At 42.0% G+C, this 10,387-nt stretch overlaps 1 protein-coding gene across 24 annotated transcripts in view; it reads left to right on the plus strand.

The window, feature by feature from the left end:
• tcf7l2 (transcription factor 7 like 2) overlaps window positions 1-8,493 on the plus strand; it is a 91,788-nt gene extending 83,295 nt beyond the window's left edge. For 6 of the 24 annotated variants that reach the window (XM_058620419.1, XM_058620416.1, XM_058620429.1 and 3 more), the window contains 4 exons: window positions 585-633; window positions 1,456-1,506; window positions 2,735-2,807; window positions 6,148-8,493. In XM_058620419.1, the coding sequence (XP_058476402.1) occupies window positions 585-633; window positions 1,456-1,506; window positions 2,735-2,807; window positions 6,148-6,604 (630 nt within the window). In that variant the 3' untranslated portion in view covers window positions 6,605-8,493. Of the gene's footprint in view, window positions 1-569; window positions 634-1,455; window positions 1,507-2,734; window positions 2,808-3,394; window positions 3,468-3,969; window positions 4,032-6,147 lie in introns of those variants that run through there. The other 18 variants (XM_058620418.1, XM_058620414.1, XM_058620428.1 and 15 more) reach the window with 11 other exon arrangements.
• The last annotated feature ends 1,894 nt before the right edge of the window (window positions 8,494-10,387 follow it).

Here is a 10,387-nt window from a genome sequence, read left to right on the forward strand (position 1 = left end):
CCCTCCCTCTCAGTAGGTCACATGACGAGGACCGCTTCATTCCTCTTCTTTATTTTGGTTTCTTACCTTGCCTGAGGCGCCTGTCTACACCTGTAATGTTCTGTTGATGGTGTGTTTGAGACCTGATCTCAGCCCGTCATGTGATGACATTCAGGAGTGTTTATCAGACAGACCTGGACATGCTGTTGATTAAAGGGAATCCTCAGTGATGCACAAGTGTCCGAATTCTCATCCAGTTGTGGGATTAAGTTGAGTGGTGCCGCCTCAGAGAAATCTGCCTTCCAAACCAGAGGCCCGTCAAGACTTTGTTAGATGTTCACAAAGAAGAGGAATAAAGACAAAAGATTACAAAAACAAAAAAACAGAATTTGGGTCTGGCCTGCAGTGGTTGTTACAAACCGGAGGGCAGAGGCAGGAGGGGAAAAAAAAAAAGCCAGAGATGGAATGAATGAATAAATAAGTAAACACAAAGACGAGTCCTAGTCTCTGTTTTATGTTTTGGGCATTTTGCTATATAATAACTAAGGTTCCTGTCTGTGTCTGTTTTTCTTTTTCTTTCTATTTTTTTGGCGGCTAACCAACAGGGGAAAAGGAAGAAGAGAAAAAGGGAAAAGCAGCAAGCAGAGAGCAATGGTAAGTGAGCTGCAATTATGTCTCATATTAGAAGAGCCCCATCATGTGTCAGGCAAATGTGACATGTTGCAAGATAAAAGTCAAGCTAGTCTTTTTTCTGTGTGTTGTGTTGTTGTTGTTGTTTTTTTTAGTCTGTATGTTTGTTACTGTGCCTGCTTTTATTTTATTATCATTATTTTGATATAGTTTGCTACCCCAGTGCAATATTTAAATAGTAGAGATGCTCGTAATTCTCCCTTTACCCATTTCCCCCAGCTAATAACAACTGAATATGCATGACCCCCCCCACACTCCTCCTCCTCACCTCCCCTCCTGACTCCCCCCCCCCTCCCTCCCCTCCCCTCCCCACTTTGCCCCCTAGCATTCTGGTATTGTTATATGTGTGTTTTTTTGAGAACGTGAACTTGAAGCATCGTGAGAGCCATTAACTTTGCCAGTGTTGTGTATGTGGCCCTGTGTTATAATGCCTGTGCCCTGCAGATAGACTGCACCACTGTACCGTGTGTGTATTGTGTGTCTGGGTGTGTGACTGTGCATGTGTGTGTGTGTGTGTGTGTGTGTGTCTGCTTGTTGGGCTGCCCCTCGCTTGCTTTCATGCATGCTCTTTTTTTTTTACCAACATAATAGAAAAAAAAAAATCACACCCTAAAATTAAGGAGGTTTGCTAATTCTATGATTTATCCATTTAAATATTTTTTTTTTTATCCATATGCTTCTGATCATACTGTGAGGAGCGATGCCGACTTGTTATCATGTATTTTGGGCTGGTTTGGTGACGGATCTCTTCTTGAAGGCCTCTCTATCTGTTCTTTTTTTTTTCAGAACACAGAGAATATTTTCCAAACCCTTGCCTTTCACTCCCTCCGATTACAGGTGCTAATGTCATTTTGAGTATTAAATTACTAACTTGTTTTTATTTTTCCTTCTTTCTTCTTCTTTTTTTTAAAAAAAGTAAAGATTTATGTATATTTATTTATCAATGAATGTGCAATATGAGTCAGGCATAAATTCAAAATTTAAATATGTTTTCCTTTTTTTTTTTAGTTTGCTTTGTTTGCTGCTTTCCTTTTCTTAAGATGTCTCTTTTTATTTATTTATTTATTTGACTTCAAGCTTGATTATATTTCATGTAATTGACCTCCTTTTTACTCTTCTTTGCTGCTTAGTCTGGAGCAATTTTCCGTAGATGGCGTTAAAGTCGCTGCAGGGAATGATAGCTGATAAAGTATAAGACAATGATTGTGGAGTATAACCTGACAGATGATAAACCTCCTTAATCTGTGTGCTTCAGTAGCCACGCTTGTGCCTTTCCTATAGGCCAGCATGAGTTTGGCCTTCTGCTACATTAAATTAGAGTCTCCTCTAATGAGGCCTGGACTCAAACACTGCTCTAGTTCCGATGATGACACCATTACTGTGTGGTGCGAGTGACTGGCAGCTTTCCTGCGAGTGACAGCCAATGTTGATGGAAAGCTGTCAAGTGTTTGAAGCCAGGTCTAAGGAGTAGATTCCCTCTTCAGGTTCCAGCCTTTTTTAAACTTTCCCCAGGCGAGGGCTAACTCACCGCCGTGCCGTTTTAGCAATCTGCTCCTGCTGCCTAGTTCTGCCACCTTGACCTTGTCTTTTTTTTTGAAAGCGTAGTTCACTAATTCCACCGAGCAGCAAATTAATCCAATCTTCATTTTTGCTCCATTTATATCCTCTCAACCTAAATACGACCCGTCTTATCTTAAAGCTTGAGCCAGACTTTAAATTGACACAACGGAAAGTGTTTTGTTTCCTTTTACTTTTTTTTTTTCTTAATTAATATCATAATTTGATCTTTGCATGTATTTTGACTTTGACTAATATCTGAAACGTACTAATTATGATCAGTCCTGTCTTGAAGGGCACATTTGGGAATGGCTTTAAGTGGGTTTTAGGGGGTTTTTCCTTGCACAATGAGCCACTGCTAAGCTTCATAGATTCACTGTTATCTGTTTTTTCTCCTCATTTCTCTCCTTCTTTTGGTTTCCCTTTATTTATTTTTTTGGATTATTATTTTTTGGTTTTGGTACTATTCCTCCTCTCTGCTGGCTTCCCTTCCCTGTCGCGGCATCAGACCTGAGCGCTCCTAAGAAGTGTCGAGCGCGCTTTGGGCTTGATCAACAGAATAACTGGTGTGGCCCGTGCAGGTGTGTATGATGTGTGCCTGCACTGGTCAGGGCCAAGGTGAAGGCTGGGTAACTCTACGCTGGGACTTCCTCCTCTGCGCTATGCTGCTGCCCTTTCTTCCTTCTTCCTTGCCTCCCTTCCCTTAGTGTGTCCTTGCCAAGCTATCGTGACCTCTCAGCTCCCTCCACCCATGCCCTGCCGGTCTGTCTGTAGGGTTCCACTATTTGATTTTTTTTACCTCCTGTTTGGGAAGAATGGTATTAACTGCAGAGTGTTTGTATGAACGGTGTCCGTGTTTGTGTGTGTGTGTTGATAAAGACAAATATTCGGGGGTGATGGGCGGGTTAAATGACGTACAGTCCAGTCAGCTTCACTGTGATTGGTCAAAATCCTAAACTGGCAGGTCAGGGCTTGGAGGATCTGGAGCCTGATGGTTTGGTTAAAATGGAGGACATCCCAGTGTTGCCAGCCTAAACCTAAGCCCTGGCTAAATGTTTTTGTCCGTGCAATGACGTGTCCATTTTCTTTTTGTTCTTTCTTTTTTTTTTTTTTTTGTTCCCTTTTTTGTCTCTGTGTGTATGTTTGTGTCTACCTCTTTGGCTAACAGATGCAAATACCCCAAAGAAGTGTCGTGCCTTGTTCGGGCTTGACCAGCTGAGTTTATGGTGCAAACCATGCAGGTATAACTGCTCTAGTACCAATGGGAGGAAGACATCCACAATGAACAGCTTCTTCCTCTTGGTTTATTTGGCTTGGCGAGCTCCTCCGCTCCCTGTCTTTACCGAGGAGCTTCCTGCTCTAAATTCCCTCACAATATTCCGTCATTAAACTTGGTTCAAGCCCAGTGGCAGAAAATGGATTTCCAAATAAGATTATTGAATTCATCTCAAACAAACTATTTATCTCTGTTTACTCTTAACTGTCTTAGGAACAGTTGGACTTGTTCCACATGAAATCCATTTTCTCTCCGGGGGCAGTGGATAATTCCCTCCCATCGTAACTGTCATGTCTGTTCTAATTGGCTCCATTTGAATAACAATGTTATGCTTACAAATTTAGCCCTGCTTTCTCTGAGGGCCTGTTCAGTGACGCTCTTTTCTGTGCCCTCTTCCTCCTCCTCCTCCTCCTCCTCCTTCTCCACCTCTTCTTCCTCCAAACTCCTCTTCAATAACCCTTACTTAGTCCCTACCTGTTGTCTTTCTGTTCTGACACAAGCAGTCTTTGAATTGGGAATATTTTCATGGTAGGTATTTGTTTCTGCTCAGTAATAGCATTCTCTGTGTCTGGCTTGCACCACACCCTGTCCCACTCTTTCTCTCAAAACATGTCCAACACATCACCACCGCCACCACGCATCTCATTGGTGTCGTCCTAATCGTTGTACATAGAAGGGCTGGAAGGTACATCAACACTTTTTTGGCAAGAAACAAGATTTCTTTTGAGGAGAGAATCTTTGATTAAACAAGATTCGGTTCAAACGACCTGTGTGGCACTCACTCGCGTTGAAATATTCCGACATTTCCCCGTTTACAATAAAGATAATGAGAATTTAATCACAATTAAATAATAAAATAATGACATTTTATGCAGAAATCTACGTATAGTTGATGTCTAGTGAGGTTATTAACACATTTCAAATGATATTTGATATATGTTTTATTAAGGACATCACACCCACCAGAGCTGCACAGTCTGCCATTGTTTGTGTTCCCATCTGCCTCTCTCATTTCCCCTCCAACAGTGCGTTATTCCTTAAGAAATAAAAGGGGGATCATGAGTTCAGGAGACAGGAAACACAAATATTGCAGTAATCTTTTATTTTTTTTTTCCCTTTCTTTCTTTTCTTTTTTTTTTGTTAAAGGGAGCCGAGAGGTTAAAAGTTCTCTCTGGGCTCTGTTTCCTAAAAGATGCATCTGGTGTAATTTCCCCCGAGACAGGGAAATCAATACCATACACAGGCACATACGATGGATCGATATGTCTGATAAAAAAATGGATATTAGCTCATTTGTTGCAGTTTGACAGACAGTTATCGAGAGCAGGATGTGTATGTAGTGGCAAAATGATACCTTTTTACGCGCCGGTCGATACACCGCACCACCCAGTGATACACTCTCAGTGTACTTAAAAGCCTCCACCCCGCTCCTTCCTGGACGATGACGGTGTGCTACACTGTCTGCCGTTGTACTGTTGAGCTCATCAGAATTGCATGCCTGTCTTTCAGCCCTAGCATGCGATCGAGACTTTGTGAGCTCCTTTTGTGATTTGTTGCTGTCCTTCTTATTCTTATTCATTCCCCGTAATGTGCTCTTTATGGAGATTGTTTTAGAATTACAGGGAAAAGCTTTGATTTGATGACAGTTGAAAGAGCAGATCAGCCTTACGTGTTTGTTTTTTTACCTACTGCCTGTCCCTGTGAGTCTTAAACACTAATACTCCAAGACCTTCAGGCATCCTGATATTAGAATGGAGAGCAGAGAGAGGGGTCACTGCCAGGGTCAGGGTAAAGATGAGGTGGGCAAAGATTCCCCCTCAACCAAATCTGAACACAGAAGAGTCACCAAAGATAAATGCAACAATCCCCCTGCACTCCTTTAACTCCCCCCTTTCCCCTCCCCTCCCATGTTAGTTCATCGGGTTCCACCGAGCACAACGGGTCTGGCCCCGGGATTCAGTGGGGGGTGGGGGGGGTTGGTGGGGAGGAGGGTCTTGACCCCAGGCAGGAATGCAAACATAGTGCCTTGACCTCTCGCGCACACGCACACACTTGTGTCCGTGGGGCAGATGCAGGGTAGTGTGGATCTTGTTGACTTTTTTTTTTTTTTCGCCTCATATCCAAACTTTGTCCCCTCAGGAGACGAGAGTAGAGTCAGATTGAAGTGCAGGAGTGAGACAGGTCCACTAGCTTCATGTTGCTGGAGAGAACACGCTGGTCCGCAGCTGTAGCTCTGCCTGTAAGAAAGGCGGGGTTTACATCCAGAGAGCAACAACCACTACATCTCATCATCATCCTCATCCTCATCTTCTCTGTGTGTGCTTTACATTTCCCCTGCTGCTTCCTGTCCAGGTGTTTCACCTGTGATCTCCATGTCTGTCCTGTCCACTGGTTTTCACTAGTATTTGGAGATTGTCATTTCTGCCACCTTTCCTCTTAGCACGCTAGGAACTCTTTATTTTTAAAATGCAACTTAAAAGCACCTTTGAAGTCTGACCAGTGGAGTGAAAACCACTGGTTCTGCCCAATTTGAAAAGGCAAAGGTGCATTTAAGTGTGCAGCAGCATCAGCAGCAGCAGTGCTAAGAGGCGCAGCAGTTTGAAGATGTTAAAAGACGTTCTCTTTGTCTCCGCCTTGTCCCTCAGGAGAAAAAAAAAGTGCATTCGCTACATCCAAGGTGAAGGCAGCTGTGCCAGTCCTCCCTCTACGGACGGAAGCTTACTCGACTCCCCCCCATCCTCCCCCTCCTCGGTGGTTCTCTCCCCCTCCTCAAAAGAGTCCAAACCTCAGACTGAACAAATGCAACCTCTCTCACTGACTATGAAACCGGCCCACCAGCCACTCCACCACCCGCACCTCCTTGCTGGGCCTCCACCGCCATCTTTGGCTCGGCTGGGAAACTCCGCTGCAGCTAGCAAAACGCCCGGCACCTCCTCCCACAACGGAGCCCTGGAGCACGGCGACGTCTCGTCCTCGCGGCAGCCGGGCTCCTCTGTGGTGTCCTCACTGGTCCGGCCCTCGGCATCGCTGTGTCATTCCCACTCGCTGCTCCCCTCCACGGCCTCCCAGCCTCTGTCGCTAGTGACCAAGTCTATAGAATAGTCTATTCTTCTCCTCTGTTGTTGCTCTGCACACACTCACACACACACACACACACACACACACACACACACACACACGCACACACCTTTCTTGGCCCTCCCTCAGCTATATCACACACTCTCCGTCGGTTCTTTTTCTCTTTTTCTGTTCCCGTGCCACGAGGCGTTGACATTTTAGTTCTTGTTTTTATTAAGGTTCATTGGTCAATATTTGACCCGTCATTATCAGAAAAGATCTAATTATTATAAAGAAATGATACAGTGAGCTGTAGTATAGCTTTGTGAATCTGCCAAAATTTTTATGAATTTTCCTTTGTCTTTTTTCTTCTTCTTTTTTTTTTGTAGTGTTCAACAGTGCAAAACAGAAAAAATATCTAGTTCAACTTCAAAATGTTTAAAAAGACGGATATAAAAAGGTAGGCTAGATCGTTCAGTGAGCCCTTTTCTTGAAAGAGTTGGTTCTACTTCTTTATTTGTATTAAATACGAGCCTGCGAACCAATCATCTGACATCTGTTCAAAATCTAGGAGGGCATGAGGCGAGCGGTGACACCTCTCTCTCTGAGGAACAACTTTAATTGTGATGTTACTTGTTCTTGTTTAAATGTACAGAATAAAGGGGGGGAGGGGATTACTGTGTTAAATATGCATTCTTCCACTGCGTTGTCTTTTTTTCTTTGTTGTTTACCTTTGGGGCGGAGTCAGGCAAGTTGGGTGGGCTTGAGGGGAGGTCGGGGTGGGAGGGACGAGGGTTATTAAATTCAAAAATGTCACAACGCTAGGACCAGTAGTATTTATTGCTTTAGAGATTGCTTGTTGTATCTTGTACGTGTCTCTTTTGGACGTTTTTTTTTCTTAATACATTGTACAAATATTTTTTCTTAAGGTAAGCGACTTATATATGAATGATCCATTTTTACAAGGAGGTTTTAAAAGGCAACAATCTTTTGTTAATGATTTCTTTCCGCGCTGAAAACCTGGACTCCACTCAGTGTTCTGTGTAGATCTCACCAACAGAAGTATGCACAACTTCATTTCAAGAAATGCGTCTATAAGCCATTTTACAAAAAACGAAAAAAGAAAAAGAAAACTTGAAACAAGAGACAGAGGGTACCATGTCTTCAGTAGTCGGAAAAAGTGTCTAAAGCCCTTCTTTTTTATTGCACAGTCACATCTCTCAGACTGTAGATTCGTGTACAGATTTTCCGTGCCAAAATTTGTGATAATTTCTGCCCCTCCAACCATGCTGTAGGGAAATCTCTCTTTTTTTTTTTGTTTTTGTTTTGTTGTTGTTTGTTTTTTATTTTTATTTCGATGCCATTCTTTGCTGTGACGTTACATAGATTGCTATGTATGTAGTATAAATGTTGCTATAACAAATGTGTTTGGTAGCAAAATTGTCAAATATTAAAATTTAAACTTAATAAAAAGACGGACATCATACTGTATAAACCCACAAGGGCCAAATTATGTATATTAGGTTCATAAAAAAACTATTAAATACAAAAAAATACACAAACTGCCACTTTTAAGTACACTACTACATATAGGTAGATAGAAAAAATAGGCATGTTGATGTTGCAAGAGGCTGTAAAAAAAGCTACAAGAGAATCATCCACTCGGTGCCATTGTAGTTGACATGACGCGACTGTAACCTGTCGATTTCTTCTCTGGTTTATTAAGATGCTAATGATAAATAGTTTGAATGTTTCCTTAACGGCTGTGATGTTCCTGTTCTATTTTATGCTCTTATCTTTTTTTGTTTGTTTGTTTTTTTCCTGTTATTTTAAATGGTTCCAAAACCATGTTTTTTTGTAATGAATAAATGTTTATGCTGTACAGTCTCTGTAGCATGCAGTTCTGTATTAATAAAAGCAACTTAGTATGTGCACACCTGTGGCCTCCGTTCATTCCGACACCCAGCGGCAGGTGCGGCGACTTAGCTCCAAGTCGTCTCTGATCATGTCTCAGAACTGTAGTACGTAACCTTTTTTAACCTTTAACACCGAGCGTATCGCAGATGACTTTTGCATGACCGTAATTACTCTACAGTTTGAGATAGTTGCAAGTTAAAGCCAATATGTGGTTATTACGATAATTCAACTCGCTCTCTAGCAGGAAGCCGGTGAATCAGCGTCTGAGTTGGAAAAACGCATGCACATAAGTTTCCATTTGTTATCCAAAACTCAAACAAATGTTATGATGTTTGATACTGTTAAAATTTCAAATTGAACATGCAGAATCTGGTGTTCATGTACAACTACAGTGTTTTTCTTCATTTGAAATTGTTAATGCACTATTTCAACATGCAGTTCATTCTAAATAAGTGCCAGATATCGAAAGTTATTCTGGAAAAATGGGCAAAAGCACATTTTCTGACCTTTTTGTGGTTAAAATAAGCAACAAAAAAAATTCAAGGCAGAGGCTTAAGTGTTAAAGGGTTAATCTAGACAAATGCCTGTTTTACTGAAACCATTGTCAAATGAATTCACACAATGCTGATTAAGTCTTTCAGCTCCATAGGACTCTCATTTTATATCAGGACAGATGGCAGCTAAAGCATAGTGTATAACTGAAAATACAAAGAAGCGCCGACAAAAAGTTTCAGATGTGAACTCTGCTACTGTTCAGTAGTTTGACAGGATAAACGCTCCTGCTCTGCCGCTGTATGCACACAAATGCTCCCTCATTTTCAGATGAAGTATAAAATATATATATAATAAAAATAATGTTGCATCTTTTATGTGCACAAAGAGCAAACAGAACCAGGTTAATAACATTTACGACAACAAAAAGTTGACGCACTGCAGCTTTAAGTAGCCTTATTGAGAGCTGTGCCATTGTGATTAAATATGGACAAACAAGTTTCATGTGTGTGTGAAAGGTGCATAATGTCAAAGCGAGGACAGGCGGCGCTAACGTGAGACACGTGTGACACACACAGAGTTTCAGAATCAGAAGCGATTGGCTGCACCTGTGTTGTTCTCACTCAGCTGTGGGAGGTTACAAAGGCAAGTTACAGCCTCTCTGCTTCAGTTGACTTTCTGTTTTGCTTGAGAATCTACTTAGTCAGTGTGTTGGAAGGGTTTCTTCTTCTTTTAAAGCTGCAACTAATGATTGTTGGTTAATCTGTTGACTGTTTTATAGATGACTTTGTTTGTTCGTTGGTCTCTTGTGATGACATTCACAAATGTCTGGTCCAAAAATGATCCAGTTCTAGTCATTTATTTGTCAGAGGGAGCAAAGAAACCAGAAAATATTCACATTTAAGAAGTTGGAATATCGGAAAATAAAGTTGTTGTAAATAATCTGAAAAACACTGAAACTGATGATCAAAACAGTTCATGTAGTAGATGATTAAGTGTTGTTTCAACGTGTGACCCTTGCCACACGGTTGGTGTAGTGGTCAGCACGCTTGCCTTGAAGACTCTGGGTTTGCGACCTGGTTGGAACAAGGGCCTTTCTGCATGGGGTTTGCGTGTTCTCCCCGTGTGTGCGTGGCTTTTCTCCGGGTTCTCCGGTTTCCTCCCACATTCCAAAAACATGCAATCTAGGGATTAGGTTAATTGGACACTCTAAATTGATGGTATAGTGAATGGGTGTTTGTCTCTATGTGTGGCCCTGCAATGGACTGGCAGTCTGTCCCCATGTCAGCTGTCAGCTCCCCTGTGACCCTCATGTGGAGGATGGATGGCCTGTGGTTAGAAACACAACGTTCCACTTCTTCTTTGACCCATTTATGTCCTGACACTGTGTAGTTGTAAGTTTCCCTTACCTGTGACCCC

This window comes from Solea solea, chromosome 21 (genome assembly GCF_958295425.1).
Source record: "Solea solea chromosome 21, fSolSol10.1, whole genome shotgun sequence".
In the NCBI taxonomy this organism is placed as follows: domain Eukaryota; kingdom Metazoa; phylum Chordata; class Actinopteri; order Pleuronectiformes; family Soleidae; genus Solea; species Solea solea.